The sequence below is a fragment of the Diabrotica virgifera genome, chromosome 7, assembly GCF_917563875.1.
Source record: "Diabrotica virgifera virgifera chromosome 7, PGI_DIABVI_V3a".
In the NCBI taxonomy this organism is placed as follows: Eukaryota; Metazoa; Arthropoda; class Insecta; order Coleoptera; family Chrysomelidae; genus Diabrotica; species Diabrotica virgifera.
In genome coordinates, this window is record NC_065449.1 from 229,820,360 (window position 1) to 229,840,546 (window position 20,187).

The 20,187-nt window shown below is 30.9% G+C and overlaps 2 protein-coding genes across 2 annotated transcripts in view; one reads left to right on the top strand and one right to left on the bottom strand.

The window, feature by feature from the left end:
- Positions 1-1,587: 1,587 nt before the first annotated feature.
- On the bottom strand, positions 1,588-5,788 carry LOC114344233 (60S ribosomal protein L7). Its single transcript, XM_028295084.2, has 4 exons — positions 5,647-5,788; positions 5,151-5,438; positions 4,496-4,841; positions 1,588-1,740 (listed from the first exon to the last, which is right to left on the bottom strand). The coding sequence occupies exons 1-4, from the start codon at positions 5,655-5,657 to the stop codon at positions 1,630-1,632; spliced, it is 756 nt and encodes a 251-aa protein (XP_028150885.1). The 5' UTR covers positions 5,658-5,788; the 3' UTR covers positions 1,588-1,629.
- Positions 5,789-5,976: 188 nt separating this feature from the next.
- The window catches only part of LOC114344224 (uncharacterized), a 55,626-nt gene continuing 41,415 nt past the window's right edge, over positions 5,977-20,187 (top strand). Inside the window, exons 1-5 of the mRNA XM_028295074.2 lie at positions 5,977-6,083; positions 6,131-6,372; positions 10,179-10,514; positions 14,522-14,759; positions 17,220-17,825. Of these exons, the coding sequence (XP_028150875.1) occupies positions 6,068-6,083; positions 6,131-6,372; positions 10,179-10,514; positions 14,522-14,759; positions 17,220-17,825 (1,438 nt within the window). The 5' untranslated portion in view covers positions 5,977-6,067. The remainder of the gene's footprint in view (positions 6,084-6,130; positions 6,373-10,178; positions 10,515-14,521; positions 14,760-17,219; positions 17,826-20,187) is intronic.

The window sequence follows — 20,187 nt, forward strand, 5'->3', positions numbered from 1 at the left end:
TGTCTAGGCTTACAACACTCCGGCAGTACCTTCTAAACAATAAGAGCGTTTGTTTAATGGAAAAATATGATTCGCCAAAAATGTCACTTACGTTACTTTGCCAAAAATGTATCGATATTATGTCTGAATTACCAATATAAATGAGTCAGATTAAATAAATTATTAGAAGAATATTTTACTTAGCAACATTTTTGTTTATTTTAGTAGTATTTTGTATTTTGACGACACCCGATTTGGGCGTCAAAACGTTAAATAGAATTATTTTTTATAATTTAATTGTGGCTTATTTCCCATATAAATAGTTAATCAGATTCAGAGTAGGAGACACATAACACAAAATTTCCTACCTCATACTATTAACAGCTCAAATAAACCTACTCTTTCATTAAAAAAAAAAAGAATTTTTGGAAATAGTGGGAGTGAATATTAAACTCCTACAAGGTTGTGAAACTTATTTCCTCAAAATATTTCTAAATAATTTTCTCATTTGTTATTAATACATTTATATTATGCTGTAAATAAATAATTATTGATTGGCTAAGATTTGTTTGTCATTCACTCTTAATTGGCTATAATCAAGTGTGCTTGGTTGTATGTATAGTAATTTCCAGCCACATCTAGTCTGTCAAAATGTAACTAACTTCGTAAAAAAAATAATTAGACGGTTGTGCCCGAGATTAGCGAACAGACTGTATCGAAAGTTTCATGTCTGTTCAAGTAAGGTCAAATCCACGATCTTTCAACACAGCAAAATCCACTGTGACTACATATACTGCATGTCAGACATGAGTCGGTGTAGAGGATAGGGCCAATACAAATGAGAATTTTCTTGACAATGTTGCCAATCTCAATGGAAGCAGCTGTGAAAGGTAGTATTAGGCAGGTACTTTTAGAGGATTATCGCTGTTAACTGCTGTGAAATAATAAAGGATGATTTATGATAATTCACAGAATGGTAATCCCATATGCAATATACAACCATACTGATTCTAATGTTTGAAACGGAGATTAGTATGATTTTGTCACCCATTGTTACCCGATTGTACTGCCAGTTTGTGAAACAAATTTACAGGCCATAATGTTGCTGAGATATACATGATGAGAGTGCTAATAACCGGCAAAATAACACAAAAGATGAAAAACATAATACATTGTGAAGTAAAAGAGATGAAACTAGTAGAGGTGGAAATTATCGATATAAATGTATAAATTAACATTACAGTTTCCCACCTTTAGACGTCTGTGACAGTTGTCATACTCCCCAGATACGATAAGGTGGGAAACTATGTAATGTTAATTTATATTGATATTTTCCACCTCTACTAGTTTCATTTCTTTTCACAATGTATTGTTTTTCATCTTTTGCGTTATTTTGTTGGTTATTAGTATGCTCATCACTATATTGCTCAACCATAACTGCATTAAAATGTTGTCATAAATGGAAGGGCCCTTATTGTCAGTATTTGAAGCACATATTGCTTGTTTACAGACCCAATTAATAAATAAGTCAATTATTTTTCTGTTGTTTCTTTGAAACGTGAGATATGATAGGAACATTAGGATGTTAAGGTTTTTAGTAAAAACAAGTTTGTGTGTTTTATACATAATTTATTTTATAAACAAATTGGTTTAAACCATCCTTCTGAGAAGTTCATTGATTCTATCTTCTCTATTACCAAAGTCACCTCCTTCAACATAGTGGTTAGTCTTCTTACGCCATCCACCAGTGGGTGTGTTTAGCTAAAAAGAAGAATAAATAGAATAAATAAGTAAACTTAAAAAAAATGTTTCTTCATTGAACATTAATTAACACATTGTGTGCCACGTGGCACATATTATATGAGAGACACAAATGTTTTGCCAGGGGCCACATCGCTCATTTTTGATATACACGTATGCCTAACTTTCACAGCCCTGGATATCAGTGGGCCCTGAGAGTAGTATCCTGATTAAAGCATGACACGCAATGTGTTAAACGGAGTATGTCAGTTGCTTTAGAATATATTTATTTATTTATTGAATAAATATCTTACTAAGACAACAAGTATGATTTCAGACACCTCGGAAAGTATTAACGTATGTTTACAATTAACACTAGGATTTTGGTCTTTTAATCACATGCCACGTATGACATGTATGTATCGTTTTGGCCAATTTTGCTACAGCACAGTTGACAAATTAAACACATGCCCTAGCAACACATGGTATAATCAATGTGTTAATATAAGAATTTAAAAAAAAAACACACTAATTGAATCAATGATTTTGAAAAAGGGTCACCTCCAGTTTTTAAATTTTACAGGAAAGGTAAAAAACTTTCAGGGATTTTTTTTTTAATTTTAAAGACATAGATACTGCAATTTTTTGAAAAAGAGATGATCCGTTTTTAAAATGTACAGGTATTAAAAGAAAAATTGGTATAATATGAATATTGTTTATTACACACGTAAAAATACTAAACTACATATAGAAGAAAAAAACAACATTTAAAATAAATAAGGATAATTTAACTTTCTCCTTGTTACCTTTCTTCGGAACTGGCCATTCACAGATTATGTTGTAAAATGGGTTATCTCTAGGAGATGACCCCTTTTCAAACTGAACTCGCTTGTGGGGTCTGCTGTGCTTACAGCAATAATATTGCAAGTTTACCTGTTTTCATAAATATAGCCACTTTACACGATGCAAGTAATTGCGAAATTTATTGCACAAGTTCTTGCAGCAAGAACTGCAATAAGTTGCAACTAGCTTTCTGCAATAAAGTGATTACACGGTGCAAGTAATTACATAAACTGAAAACTGACATGAAATAGACACGACACTTTGTCATACCATAACTTTTAGGTTGTTGTTTTTATGTAATTTTTTGAGTAGAGCTATCAGATATTAGATTAAAAATGTTAGATTATAATCTGAGAAAATATGTATTATGTATAACAAAATCAATTAATACCTAATGCAAGTATACCTATAATACATTATTCATTTACAAAAGGAAACAAATTGTTACAAAAGAAATAAAAATAGAAAATAGTTTCTTTAATTCCTACGTTGCATAATTAAAGTTATCCACCAGAATAATGTTCTGTGTGAAGCATAAAATTGGTAAAAAGTTCCTCTAGTTATGTTAAAAATTGTTTAGTTTGAAATTTAGGATGACAGAATGTCAAAACAAACAGTGTAGCCTTAGAAGTTACTAAAAATATAACCAAATTGCAGAAAAAATTGCATGAAAAATAGGACATGTTCTATTTAGCTGCAACTTCTTGCAGCAAGAAGTTGCTGCAAGAAATTGCAACTTTTCTGTGCAATTCTCATGTGATACGATGCAATTTCTATTGCTGCAAGAAATTGCGCAATTAGTTGCATGGTGTAAAGTGGCTAATATGGAATAGATGTGCCTACATGTATTATATACAAATTTGACAGAAAGTGGAAATGTCGAGAGTGGAGATGACCTCTTTTCACAATGACCGATTCAATTTAAGGATAAACTTATCAGCAATAAACCATTTTGAACAGCTAGAACTTTTGTACCTTCAATAAGTATATATTATAGAGATAATATGAAGCAGTTGTTATAGTTCAAATGATAAGAATCCTGACAAAACAAAAAGAATCCTGCTTTTAAGTGCATTCAAAGTGATAAATTACCTTGAGATTATACCACAAAGATTTTAATACAAAACTTGGACAACATCAAGTTTAGGGCAACAAAACATAACCAATTTGTAGTTGACATTTGAGGTAATCTAAAAACACTGACAGTGTTGCCATGTTATAAAATATTTCTTACTGTAACATCTAAAATTCAAAATTGAATAAGAACACAATATATAATTTAAAAAGCAAAAACAATTGTTAGATATAAATCAGAAAATATATTAAAAGCATTAAAATTATATAAAAATCAATAGTGGTAATAGTTAATAGAAACACTAAACAATGTGAAGATTTCTGAACTGTAAATAATAAAATATCTAAAATACTAATACAGTGGAACCCCGATAAGTCAGCCCCCGATAACCGGAAGTCCGGCTAACACGGATCGGTTTTCACCAGCCAAAACAAAATTTTTTCACTTTGACTGCATATTTTTCATGTTTTTACAATTATAATATATATATTTCATGTTTATCAGTAAGTATACCGTATTTTATTAATGTCTACCATGTTCTCCGGCTAACCCGGATTTTCGATAACCCGGATCGACCACGGTCCCAATTAATACATCGAGATTCCACTGTAGTAATAAAAAGAAACTAACTTAAACTGTAGACTGTAAACTCTAACTAATAAAATATCTAAAATACTAAATAGTGATAAAAAGAAACTAACTTAAATGAATAAACTAACCTATGAAATAAAACTAAGAATACACTAAATTCATGTCTAAATTATAAACAGATATGGCAACACTGTTCACAAAATTCATGCTGTTGCATGGCCCTTGCCCTAAACTTGATGTTGTGCCAAAACTTTAGTAGAGACTTACCTTGAAGGGCCACAAGAAGTTGGAGGCATATTTGAACTTAGGTCCAACAGTGAAAATTTCGTGGATTAAATCTTCAACACAAATGATTCCAGATTTTCCCAACCTGTCTTCAACGATTTGATTGCTGGTAATTGCTACACGCTGTCCATTAACTTTGGCAAATCCTCTTTTGTAGATTAATTCTCTTACTGACTTTAAGTTAGGATATCCCCATGTAATGTAAGGTTCGCATATCCTAAGCATGTTAATAGTAGCCTTGTTCAACTTAACGAAAACTCCATTGTTGATTTGAAGTAACCGGAATAGTTGGAGTACTTTGCGTACTTTAGGTGCTACTTTATTGATACTAAAATTAAAATTATGAATATGTCAATAATGCATAACAAGCTAATTCAAAAGTAATGCATTTTTAATTGTAGTGTTTTCTTATGAAGTATGTCAGTTGCCTTAGAATATATTTATTTATTCAATAAATAACTTACTAAGACAACAAGGATGATTTCAGACAGCATGGAAAGTGTTAACTTATGTTTACAACCAACACTATGAATCTGTCTACGAAAACATTACTTTCAAACATTCAATGTTGTTTACTATCTAGTACACACACAATTCACTATTTTGTGATTAATATTTTATATTCATAAAGACTTACCCCTTAATACGAACAACAAAAGCCAATTTAGCCTCAGCAGGAACATAGAAATTTCCTCTGGTTTTGGCTTGTCTAACTAGCCTAACTTCGTCTCTTTCTTTTAAACGGTATTCCTTAACATACTGTTCAGCTCTTTTGAAAATATCTTTCCTCTTTTTGATCTGTTCTGCCTTCTTTTTGATGACAGACTGGAGTTGTTTAGCACGGGATGCTTCACGTCTTTTACGGTGTTTTAAGACTGATTCTGGGACTGCGGGGAGCCCTTTAACCGTTTTAGTTTTGTCAGCTCTGAAAAATAAAAAAAACATTAATGTTACCATTCGGTATCAACAATAATCATGCCACACTAAAAGGTTATGATTGATATTAAAAATGAAAATAATACTTATCTACAATAATTGGCAATTACAAATACTTGCAAAATAACATATTTTTAAATAAATTCCATTATTTAATAAACGGATGATTAGAGATTTTAATAAAAATTTATACTTACGTCGGTGCCATTTTGGACTTAACCACAGAAAGAAGATATACACGAAGTTCGGATTGTCAACTGTCAAAATAAAAATTTGTTTAGGCATATTTTCATGCTATGTATTATTCGTAAATGTCGTCACTGTAGTTAATACTTTACTTTAAAAAATCGTTATTATCTTAAAAGGCAATTATCTAAATCTAAGCCTATTAATGTAGCCATATTCACCTAAATTCTATACAAATATACAATAACAAGATCAAATTTCCGAAATAATTCAGATTATTTTTATTATCAGACAGCGATAGTCACAAAAAAATGCCTCTGCACATGGTAAATTTAAATGAAGTTAGCTGCAATTAATGTTAGGTTATAAAAACTATCAAAACAAAGCATGTTTTTTTATTAAAATATTTTTATTTTTGTCTGCTTTATTAAAATGGACTTTAAAAAAGGTTGTATTGAATTAATATGCATTCCAAAACTTATGCCTCTTTTTTAGAACTACTATCACACCTAAGTAAAGACGATGACTTTAATAAACAAATAAATTTTGCAAGTGGTGCCTTTAAATCTGCCCAATTACCTGGACATTGTAAGATCACTCTTTTAGAATGGATTTTAAACTTAAATGTACAAGATAAAATTATTTGGCATACAGTTCATGGGTGGATTAATTCAAATTATTTTAAAGAACTTACTAGACATGAAATAGACAATAAAGATATTAAGTTGATTGTTGAGGTGAGTAAAATGTAGTAATCTACAGCCAAAACTTATAACAATAATTATTATGTCATATACATTAGAACCACGATTATCCGTGCTCCACTGGACCAAATGTGGCACGGATAATCCAGACATTTATTTCTTATATTTGATACATATCGATACACCAGTTTCAAAGAGAGAGCCAGTAACAAGCCTGAATTTTAGTGATTTGGAGTTAAGTATTGGAAAGTGCTTCAATAACCAATATTTACGAGTTCTAAAGGTTAACAACTCTGTAATAATATTTTGTGATTTTTATGACATATTTTGTCATAAAATGGTAATTATCTTGATTCCAAAGTGTGTAACAATTAAGTTGTTACCCTATTTTCTCATAACTAATAATTCCTGACTTGTTAGAATTTAGAACTGGTGTATCTATATGTAGGTACCTACTATAATAAGATAACGGAAAAACTATGCCATTAACATTTATCGAAATTATATTTTTAAAGTCCATAAAACTGTCATTCATAAATACTAATAGTCTAGTGCCTATTGAAAACAGCTTCCCAATGTGATTTAATAATTTTCAATTAATAATTTCATCAAGGATCTAGGTGTCACTTTGGATGCAACTCTACAACTTTCTGATCACTTCAATAATGTAGTCAACAAGACATTTCAGATGCTTGGCTTTATCAAGAGAAGCACACAGGATTTTACTGTGATTGCTGTCTTAAAAACTCTTTATTGTTCTCTTATCTGTCCCCATCTTGAGTATGCATCCTGTGTATGGTCATCTTTTTATGGTGTGCATATTGAGATCTTGTGTTATGTTTAAAATAAATTTCTAAAACAGATTGCTTTCAAATTAAACATTTTGGACAACTACAATGATGCAGATTTTCTTGCTATATTAAATATGCCACCCATTTCTATGCATCATAAGAAGAGAGATCTTATTACTTCTTACAATATTCTTCATGGTAGAGCTGCTGTTTTTTCTTGGCTCAATATAATTAATATGCATGTTCCATCTAGACCTACCAGATCTAAAGCCAGTTTTCATTACCCTATACATTGCACTAACTATGGATTTGACAACTTGATATCAAGAACTGCCAGATTAGCCAATCAATATGATAACATAGATTTCTTTGCAACCTTCCACTCATTTCTGCATCAGGTTTTATATACTCTTGGCTTGAGTAATTACTAAGTTATTTTATTAAGCAATTGTTGTTTATTTGTGTGTGTGTGTGTGTGTGTGTGTGTGTGAAAATGGCTTGGATGCGAATCCGTTAGCCACAGATTTTTATTTTATTTTTACCTCAATTTATTAGTTTTGTTATATTTATACGTATTTCACTTAAATGATTATATTTGTTTCTTTCAAGTAGTTTATGAGTAATTTAAATATTTCCATTTTATGACAACTTAGTAGATATTCTATACTAATTGGAAAATGAACTTGTGTTTGTCATAAATTGTAATATAATTGATTTATATATCTCTCGTTAATTTTGCATTCCAAGAAAATATGGTTTAAATCTCTAATCGAAACATTATCACAAAAACATACTGATGAATTAATTATTCCTAATTTGTGCAGATGTGCCTCATATTTCCTGTGTCGAGTTTTTAATCTGACGATAGTAGAAATATCTTGCTTTGGCAGGTTATATTTAAATATGTATTCAGGTGGCGGAGGAAGTTCTTGATGTAAAGAAAAATATAAATTTTTTGACATGCTTGTAATATTTTTCCATTCTTTTTTCCATATTTTATTTATTCTAACTTTGACATCATTTATTGCATCTGTCGATAAGATGTGAGTTAGTATCTCACCTTTTTTTATTGCATCTTTGGCCAACTCATCCACTTTCTCATTACCCAGTATACCGGCATGCCCTTTTGCCCATATAAATACTACTTCCACTTTAGGCAAATTATTTTTTATATTACATAAAATTTTTGATTTGTATGAACTAAAATCAGTATTTTCAATTGCATATATTGCAGATCTGGAGTCTGTTATTATCACAGCTTTTTCAATATTATTCTCTTTGATCCATTCTAGAGCTTTTTCGATGGCTATAATCTCAGCTGTAAAAATACTACTAATACTAGATAATTTGTAATTATTATGTTGATGGGTATTTTGCACATACATAGCACATCCTACTCCTGTTTGATTTTTAGAACCGTCCGTATAAATTACTGTGTAATCCACAAAGTCGCTCAGTATAGATTTTACTAAAATATTATTTAAATGATTTGATTCTGTATATTTAGGAATTATGATTCTGGGTTTTTTTATCAAAGTTTTATACGGAAATTTATAAATTGGTAATAATTTACTCTTGTGTAAATCTGTATAATTCCTGGTTTCAATGAATGCATCTGTTAGTGGTGGTGAATTTTTTATTCTCCAATATTTACTAGTTAAGTTTTCCATGTTTAATAGAGCCAGATTTGTTAAAAGGTCTGACTCAGTGTTTCTTAGCTTTATGCAGTATTTTTGAGCTAAAAATTGTCTACGTAAATTTAATGGGATTTCATTACACTCTGCTAGCATAACGTTTATTGGAGTGGATACCATTGCACTTAAACATATTCTCAAGCATCTGTATTGTATCCGATCTAAAATTTTTAAGTTCGTATTGCTTGCTGATCCATATATCCAACACCCATAGTCCACGACTGACCGAATACAAGCATTGTAGAACAATAAAGCTGTTTTGGGATCTGCACCCCATTTTCTGTTGGTAATACACCTTAGTATATTTTGCAACCTTCCACTCATTTCTGCATCAGGTTTTGTATACTCTTGGCTTGAGTAATTACTAAGTTATTTTATTAAGCAATTGTTGTTTATTTGGGTTTATATGACTGCGGACACTAAATCCATTCGCAAATTTTACTATTTTTTATTTTATTAGTCATTTTTTTGTATCTTATCCTAAAACTAATACTAATATTAATCTCTAATAAACAATTCTACTAATAAATAATTATTTATGTATTTTTTTTAATAATTTTTTATAATATATTTTTTTTGTATTCTTTTTTCTAAATGATGTTCCCAGAGTTCCACAGCAAAAACGGCAACATTCTTCTTTAGCCCTCTACTTAATTCAAAAGCTTTTTACTATGGACTGTCCAAGTTCGTCATTCATTTTTATCTACATTTTTAATCATTATATTTTTTTTTCTATTATTTTTTTATATATATTTTTTTGTAGGTATATATTTTTTTATATTTGTTCCTTCTTTTTTTTTCTTTTAATATACAGTCGAACCCGCTTATTAGAATACCGGTTATAGGAATATCCCGGTTTAAGGGATAAAATTGTGAGGTCCCGAAACGTGGCTACTAGCTACCAATGATCGGTTATTAGAATATCCCGGATAAGCGAGTTCGACTGTATAACAATTTACAACAAATACTTACTCTATATTTCACAATTACAATTTAAGTTTAATATCTAAAATATGAGTTGGTATACCGACAGTAGTGGGTATACCAACTCAGTGTTTTCTAATGTTAATAAAGTAAGCAATTCAACACCTCAGTGATTTTATAGTCAGATTATATTGTAACCATAGATATAGATACTGTTATCAATTTAAAGTTTAACATTTAACATGATTTAACTGTAATTTAATTGTAACTTCGCTTGCCCGTTGATAAATGAAATGACATAAAATAATACATATTTTATGACTAAGTTCATAAAGTTCTTATGTTCCAAAGTAAAGTTTTTATTTTGTATCAAGATTTTTTTATAATAATGTTTTCTTGGATACTAGTACATATCTTTTTTTCCTTTTAGGTAGTCATTTTGAAGATATCGCAGGAAGAAGATTTTTCAAATACAGAAATTATTTGTAACACATTATTGTCACTTTTAAATAACAGGTTATTTGAGCAATACTTTTGTACTGATGTGAAACTCTGCCTGAAATTAATAGATGCAGTTTTATCAAGATTTTCTTGTCCAAACGATTTTGTGAAGTTTTTAAGCAAATATATTTTTTATAAAAGTCTATTGGCGACGGAAGGTTTCCTTTACAATTTTCTACACATAATTTTTCCAACCCTTGTTAAATGTGTAGTTAAATTTAGTGACAAACAAGTATTCGCTCAAGTTTCTAGAGTTGTCCAAAAAGTAAGTATTTAAATATTTTTAATTAATGAATTACAGTAAAGCCTTGCTTAACCGAAACATCGTTTAACCGAAATGTGCTGACAGTTTCAATAATTTGGTCAATAAAAAGTGAATTTAAAAATGCAATAAAATTAAGGAAAATGAATGTGTTTAGAGTGTTTTTTTTTAAGAAATATTCTATTTTCTTTTGTGTTTTCCTTTGACAACAATGTTTTGCAGCTATATCTCTCCAACACTGTGTAATTTGATACAAGAAGAATTTGATACAAAAAACAATGTTATTTTTAACCGAAATTCTTGTTATCAGAAACGACCTCCCCCAATTATTTCAGTTAATGGAGATTTTACTGTATTCAGTACTTCATAAAAAATATTTGAATCAATTAGAAGAATAATATATTAAAACTGTTTTTTCCAAAATTTTAAATTTTTAAGCATGCTGTCTTATCGTCTCCTACAGACTAAGTGCATTGATTGGTGTGGTGGATTGTACAGAGGTGTGCAAAAATAGAAATGTAATGAAACGTAATGTAACAACAGGAATGCAATGAAACGACAGATTGCATGACCACACACTGTGTTTAGTAGTAAACGTAGGCCCATCCATGTTTCTCAATAAGTTGAAGTAAAATAATATTAAAATAAATTAAAACAAAATACAATAAATAAAAATAAAATACAATAAGTAAAAATAAAATTCAATAAATTAAAAACCATCGCTCAGTCTGTAGATGATAAGAAAGGTATGCATCCCCTTCTATGTCACCCTCAGAGTACCACATTTATAAAGCTTTTCTACACATTTTCTTAAATCATCCTGGGCATTTAAAAAAAATGAAAGATTTACATTATTTATATAGGTACAATAAGGTTGAGGAGGGATAAGGTATGAAGACAAGGTTTTGGAGGAAAGTTTAGAATATATGTATATCTAACCACTTTCCTAAATGGAAAAAAATAGTCAATACATTCCTCCATGGATGAGGCCCATTTTTCGATGAATGGGTATATATCAACAGATAGATAGAGTTGATAAATTTGAGACTGAATGAAAAAAAAGAATGTGTGTGTACTTTGTACGCACGTAAGAAGTTATACTTCTATTATATGATTTCAACGAAATTAATATACTTTAAACAGTTTATTTATATTTTATTTAAATATTAAACTAATTTTAGTACTTACTACTTCTCAAATTTTTTTATTAAAACAGTGCCAAAAATTAAAACAATAAAAGAATAAAACACACATAAACAAACACATTGAAAAATGCCGCAAATGATTTCTGTACAATGTAGGAAATTTTTTTAACTAAATACGTATTTTCTGAAAAAAAATTATATAATAAATAAACTTACAATTATAAAATGTATAAAAAAAAATAAAAAAATAAAAGTTTCCATTGGGGTTCGAATCCGCTTATCAGCGCAGTTAGTATTGAAATTCATTCACCTTAAACTTTTACCCACGGAGACCATGTGCCATCACGTGCGAAGACCAACTAACTAAACGGATTAAACTTTTGACGGTTCTGAATTTAGCCAAATTATTTTGATCTTGAATTGAAATTATTTAGAATTGAATGAAATTGAAAGAAAATACAACAAAACATGAGTAAGAAAACAATATATTAGGTGAATATTGATAGAAATTTTGATGGTAATCAAATTATGTAAATCAAAGCATTACATACTATTTTCGTAGGTTCTTTTTAAATTTTCCCAAAAGGTAGGTACCTATGACTTTTTTAATTAGGTTACTGAAATATTTACAATTATTACGTACCTGTCGCTTTTAAAAACTATTTAAAAAGTCACTACAATATTACTCTACTCTCTGATTCTTTAGTTTTGTATGAGATCGTCGCGCTTGATTGATGTTATCCACAGATCTCTACGCCTTCGAGATAATCGGTTTTTATCAGTAATTTTGTGATTGAAAACCGCAGTCACAAAATAAATCTCCACTTCTCTGTTTGATGGGCTTCCACACCTGGCATCTTTTCTATGTTAATAAGTCCAAAAATTTATACGAAAACTATTTAAAAAGACAGTATAACTATTAACTAACTTTTGTCTGTTGTTTCTCTTTTCTCTTCTCACAAATTTTATAACACACCAGCCATAACCACAAAAATAGACCACCTCAAACCACAGCTTTTGACATGTCATTTGAACACCCAATCAGAGCAAAGGTATAAAGCGCGTGCGTCCGGCACTAAGGATTTTGATGTAAAATTCACTCCCATCGCGCCTAAAGAAGTAGGTATAATTTCAAAAATAGTCATTACATTCCTCCATGGATGAGGCCTAGTTTTCGATGAATGGATATATCAACAGATAGATAGAGTTGATAAATTTGAGACTGAATGGAAAAAAATAATGTGTGTGTACTTTGTACGCACGTAAGAAGTTATACTTCTATTATAATATAATCTAACATCATATTATGATTTCAACGAAATCAATATACCTATCTACTTTAAACAGTTTTTTTTGTATTGTATTTAAATATTAAACTAAGTTTAGAAAGAACAAAAAGAATACCAAAAATAAAAATAAAAAAAATATGACTTTGTCAGGATTTGAACAGGGGACCTCTCGATCCCTAGGCGAATACTCTACCGATCAGCTACCACGGCTTTTGTATTCGGTGGATCATTTCTCGGACATAATTACAATCTCGGTGACAGATAATTTAAATGAAAATAAACATTTTCAATAATACTTATTAGGAGGAAGACAAATCCACAGACAGACATAAAAATTATAACAAATATATTTACTAAAAACACTAATAATATATCAACTAAAAGGGAAGTTCCCTAGGTTGGCTGTATACCATATAGTTAAAAAACTCTAACAAGAAGTAAAACCACTTCTATGTAAATTGGTATATTTATTAAAACTTAAAAAATCCCAATGGATTGAATAAAATATGTCCAATTCAGAACGTTTTCAGACCTATCGGTCCATCATCAGGCTAAACGCCGATGTTAAAGGATATAGCCTATGGGAACATGGTGAAACCCTACCAAAACCTCAATCAACCATCTTAGGCCAACTTTGACTATAAAGTCTAATGTTAGAGTTTTTTAATAATATATCCTTTTCACCCTCGTGCCTAAAGAAGTATAACTTCAAAAAACAGTCATTACATTCCTGCATGGATGAGGCCCATTTTTCGATGAATGGGTATATCAACAGATAGATAGAGTTGATGAATTTGAGATGATAGATTCCAGATGAGATCCAAAAGCATCCAATGCATGCCGAAAATTGTTAGTGTGGATTTAATGAGAACGAAGCTGACCAGGCCATCAGTTGCTGCTCAGAGCAACATTGGCTAGGCCATCACCATCAACGATTAGTGATGTATGGGGCTACAGCCCAAGTCAGGCTCTGGCCTTCCCCAGCATCTGCCTTCAAGTATCTTTGTCCCTGGCTGCTGTCCTCCAGTTATCCACTCTCAATATCTCTTTAGCATCGGTTCTCCCTTCGTCTATCGACCTCTTCCTTGGTCTTCCTACTGGCTGACATCCCACCATAGTTCCGCTAAGTGTTCTACTAGGTATTCTGTCATTATCTATTCTTATAAGGTGACCTGCCCAGTGCATCTTTGTATTTTTGTATAATTTGTTATAGAGGTCTCCTTATACCATTTTCGCAAATGGGTCCCAATATCCTTTCTTTCAAAAGTATTAATAAGGTTTATTGTCTTATTTGTCATGATCCGTGTTTCTACGCCATGTGTTGCTATTGGTCATATGATGGTGGTTTTATATATTTTAAAAACACTCCTAAAAAATAAACAAGATTTCAAATCATCTTTAACTCCATAAAATAACAGTTATACCTACAGATTACTATTGAATTTTTTAATTTGATAAAGCTTTTACAAACTACAGTTTTTAATGTTTTATACATATTATTTAAATTCACATAATTTATTATTTACTTTACTGCCTCATTTCCTTCTAATTCTGTAAAAAAAAACTATAATTTTAGTGTATATTCTATAACAACCACAAGAAATATGGAAATGCAGTCAATATTTTATTTGAAAATCAACAAGAGGATGAATCAGGACTGGAAATGTTACTCAAACATTTGATCAAGATTTGTAATTCAAATAAAAAGTTCCCTGAAGTTCAGTTCAAGCTAGTATTCCACGCACTTGCAGTAGCTTATGAAAATGATCCATTGCTGATGTTCAAGTTTTTGGTTGTTTTACTACGCATGACAGGTAAATTGTTTATTAGGTCAAAACGGCAAACAAGTGTATGTTCTCAAAAAAATTGATGGTGTGTAAAAAATGTTTTATCAGCTAAGTACTTTCAACACATAACGTGCCATCATCAGAGGTTCGTCCTCTTATAAAACCTTCATAGAAGAGCAATTGCTAAACCCCTTAAAATGAATAAATTCACATCTAATTTCTTTTTTATTTTAAAAAGACAACATGGCTTAGTCAAACCATTTTGAGCCCACGTGAACAGCTGTTCACCGTATAGGCCGTATTTGTTACATGTTTCTGCAACATTATCCATCATCCTTTGGAGCCCCTGCCCACTATCTGCAAGCAATACTCTTTCATCTGCATATCTAATATTGTTTATAAGTTGGTCATTTAATGAAATTACATGCAAATGATTTTATATTACCCAACAATTAATTTAAAACATGTAAAAATAAATAATTAAGATTTTAGTTTAGCCGAAATCCACGAGGGGTCGTCATTGTGATTTAACAACGCGAATTATGTTGGTACTATGCTACTGCTTGCTATCCAGATTTAGTATTTCGACCATCTTCCATTTGTCAATTTTAGTGCACGTGTTTTAGTTTAAGAGCTATTGAACTCTCGGACTAATGGCCTTCCTGTAAGGCTAAAAATTTATATAGCGATAATTCATAGCACACCAAGGCTAAAAACCATGACCTGTCAGGCATCAGCCCTGCACGTGTATCTACCAGGTGAGTCGAAAAGTGCATAGTTTAGGGGGAAAATAAACTTTCTCCTGTAAAGTTTAAATTTAAGTATGTGTTTGAGTAAGTCATTTATAAGAAATGTGTACAATGACAGGCGATTCTGAACGGCATAAGACCTTGCCAGGCGAGGGGAAAGATTAGGGACTTTTCCTAAAATTATTTTTTTTGCATTTAATAAAGTTTTTTTAGGGTTTTTGAATCATTCCAAACAGAAAAGGTCTTTAGTGACTTTTCTCTTAAGTTAATAGTTTTTGACATATAAGCTATTAAAAATTTACAAAATCGCGAAATCGGACATTTTTAACCCTGAATCGGACATTTAACTGAAAATTTCAATGTTGCCAAGGTAGTTCTTTAAACATCGATTGATGAAATCCCGAAGAGTTTTTTGCAATACAATATCGAAAACACCTTTGTTTTTTAGTTGCTAATCAAGCGGACGCGACACTGTAGTATAAGTGAGGACGTTTAGTTTGCATAAATTCATTATCTCGAGAATGGGCAAATTTGAAAAGAAATTCTTAGACAGGTCGATTTTTATTTTTAAATTAGGACTTTTTGGCATATATTTATTACTAGTGACGTCATCCATCTGGGCGCGATGACGTAATCGATAATTTTTTATATGAGAGTAGGGGTTGTGTAATAGCTCATTTGAAAGGCTATTTAATTCTCTATTCAGTAATATAAACATTAAAATAATTATTTATACAGGGTGTACAGAAAAATTTTTTCTTCTTTTTGTGTAAATTAATTTAATATTTTTTTTTGTATACCCTGTATAAATAATTATGTTAATGTTTATATTACTGAATAGTGAATTAAATAGTCTTTCAAATGAGCTATCACCCAACCCCTACTCTCATTTAAAAAAATGATCGATTACGTCATCACTCCCAGATGGATGACGTCACTAATATTATATATATGCCAAAAAGTCCTAATTTAAAAATAAAGATCGCCTTGTCTGAGAATTTCTCTTCAAATTTTTCCATTCTCGAGATAATGAATTTATGCCAACTCAAACGTTCTCACTTATACATACTACAGTGCCGCGCCCGCTTGATTAGCAATTAAAAAACAAAGGGGTTTTCGATATTGTATTGCAAAAAACTCTTCGGGATGTCATCAATCGATGTTTAAAGAATATCTACCTACCTTGGCATCATTGAAATTTTCAGTTAAATGTCCGATTCAGGGTTAAAAAAGGGCCATTTCGCGATTTTGCAAATTTTTAATCTCTTATATGTCAAAAACTATTAACCTAAGAGAAAGGTCACTAAAGATCTTTTCTGTTTGGAATGATTCAAAATCCCTAAAAAAACTTTGTTCGATGCAAAAAAAATAATTTTAGGAAAAATCTCTAATCTTTCCCCTCGCCTGGCAAGGTCTTATGCTGTTCAGAATCACCTGGCATTGTACACATTTCTTCTAAATGACTTAATCAAACACATACTTAAATTTAAACTTTACAGGAGAAAGTTTATTTTTCCCCTAAACTATGCACTTTTCAATTCACCTGGTAGATACACGTGCAGGGCTGATGCCTGCCAGGTCATGGTTTTTAGCCTTGGTGTGCTATGAATTATCACTATACAAATTTCTAGCCTCACAGGAAGACCGTTACTCGGAGGGTCACTAGCTCTTAGACTATTTTTATCTTTTCTGATTTCTAATTTTGAACTACTTAAATGAATTTTTATTTTTGTTTAAGGATTTGACTTCAAAGATGTATTGTCTCTTACGGGAGTTATGTTTAAATCAGAGCTGGAGGTTACTGAAAGGTCGCAGAGAATCTTTCTCGAACTATTGGACGTCTTGGAAGAAACTAAACTAGATCTAAGGTCTAAAATAGGAGAAGTTACTGTAACAGATCTCTTAAAATCTATTATTACTAATTCCATTCTGTGTTATACACCTTCTACTTTAAATTACCAATTGTTGAAAAAAATTGTAATATTAGATCCGACTCTAACTCAAACATTAACAGAAGAAATACTCCAGTATATTGTATTGGCTAATAATGAAGGTCAAGCTGAAGATTACGAACTTCTCATGCTAGAAATCTTCGACACATTCTCCAAACTACACAGAATCGAGAATTTGGTTTCAAAAATAATATCTGTTTTGAACAACTATTTTGATGCTAAAACTGAGGAAAGTTTTGATTTAAAAACTGAAAATGTATTAACCAAGAAGATTTTAGACTCTTTCTCAAGAAATATTGAAAGTTTAGCGAGCTGGCAGGTGATAAATGTTTTTAAAACGTTTTTATTTTCTCTTAAGAAGTTGGTAGGGAACGCAAATGGATTCCAAAGTGGTAAGTAATTTTGAAAAATGAAAAGTTATACCAAAATTTTCTCCATTTCAATAATATACCGTTGTTTAGTTATCTTTTCGTTTATTCTCATGTTTTTTATGAAGGAAATTACATAGGTATGTCAAATTTTCCTCAATCTCTTAAATTTACTTTCTGGTATGAGTGAAACACATGCAGTAGTATTTGTTTTGTACAGCAAATTCTGGTAAAAAAAATTCGTTGCGCTGATTTATCAGATAAATATATCTGATATCAATTTATGAACTAGCTTGAAACAACAATTTCTAAACATCCCGTATTTAAACAGTTCTTATATTGGTGGAGATACGTGGATGATATACTAGTGTGCTTTACAGGAACTAACAGGCAACTTGACCAATTTCTATCATACATTAATTCACTTCATAGTAATATTGAGTTTACAATAGAAACAGAACAGAATAAGTCCATAAACTTTCTAGATGTAACAATTACCAGACTACACAACAAACATGAGTTATCCGTATATCATAAACCTACCCATACTGACACAACTATACACAATTCATCATCCCATCCTACACAACACAAATTAGCAGCCTACCATAGCATGATACACAGACTGACAGAAATTCCCATGTCAAAAAATAACTTCGAGATAGAACTGAACATCATTAAACAAATAGCAGTAAACAATAGCTATAACGAACAAACAATTAACAAAATTTTAAACCAAAAACTCCATAAGAAAGCCCTGAAATTAGTCTATCCACCACCACAGAAAGAACCCAGTACCTTCTGCTCTATCACATTTACTGGCAAGATAACAACAAAAATAGCCAGATACATAAAAAAGAAAGAAATAACACCAGCTTTCAGAACTAACAACAACTTAAGCACATATATTAAGAACAATAAGAGCCGAAAGAAAAAACAACTACAGAGTGGTGTTTACAAACTAACTTGTGGTGACTGTCCGAAAACTTACATCGGTCAAACTGGCAGAACCTTTGACAAACGGATAGCAGAACACAAATAGAAAAACAGACACTTATACATACGCTCTTCACCTTCTAGATCATAATCATTCTTTTAATGAACAGTTTAAAATTCTGCATATTCAAAATAAAGGCGTTAAGCTATCTTTATTAGAATCTATGGAAATTAATAAATTGAAAAATACAGATATAATTCTGAATGGCCAACTCGAGACAAACAGCTCCCCACTTCTCAACCTCTTCAGTTGAAGACTTTAAAAAGGCAAACCCATAGTAATCTAAATCACTTAAGAAAGGCACTCTGCCCAAATAGCTGTAGTCACATAGTTATAATAAATTCTGTGGAAGTATAGAAAACAAACGTTTTCAGTGTTTTATTGTTAGATAAAATGAACTTCTATCAAGTAACGGTCGAATCCATCAATTAACTATATTGCTGTTTACTGAGTAAGAAGTGACACCGGTAGACGCCTGGCGGGGATAACTGGTCTTCCAACCGATAATTATTATTATTTGTCAGTTATCGAACTCGGTTAGAAATTATTAAGTTACCAATCTGGCTATTAATAAATAGGGTTCGGTGATAAAAGGGTAAAAATTCAGTGGTGTATGTATTTTTTAATTATTCTTGTTCTTTTGACATCATAACCCTGGATTACCTGTCTAGTTACGTCCTTCTCCATTGTCGTACATTCATAGTTTTCAGGTCGTCTTCAACGTCAACCAATCATTTGGTTCTAGGTCTTCCTTTATTTCGTTTTCCTATCGACATCCATTGTAATATTTTCGTTATTGTTTTTGTATCTTCTTGTCTCTAGACTTCTCACAAATTTTTTTTTAATATTTTTTAATTCATTAATTTTGTCGATTCTGGATAATCCCGACGAAGGCGGAAACTCTCTTCTAAAACAAAACAACCTTCCGGGTTCATGCACAACAACTTTGATTAACATCATCATACGATCAAATGCATAGTTTGCGAGTCTATAAGGTGCATACATACAACCATTCATTTTTATTTATATAGGAGAGGCAAATATTTAGATGGCTATTAAAAAATAACGCTTAGTGATAGAAAAGTGAAAATTTCGAGTTATATTTATATTATGCTTCTACATCATATAAAATTAAGAAAAAACAGTTTGTCCAAAAAACTTTTAAAAAGTTTCGGGGGGGGGACAAGCTCCCTTTTCACTTAAGTTGATCGTACCAACTCAGAAACCTTCCCGGGTTCATGCACAACAACTTTGATTAACATCATCATACGATCAAATGCATAGTTTGCGAGTCTATAAGGTACATACATACAAACATTCATTTTTATTTATATAGATTGAATTTTTTAATTTATTGTAATTTGCAAACGACATTTAACTTTTCATTTA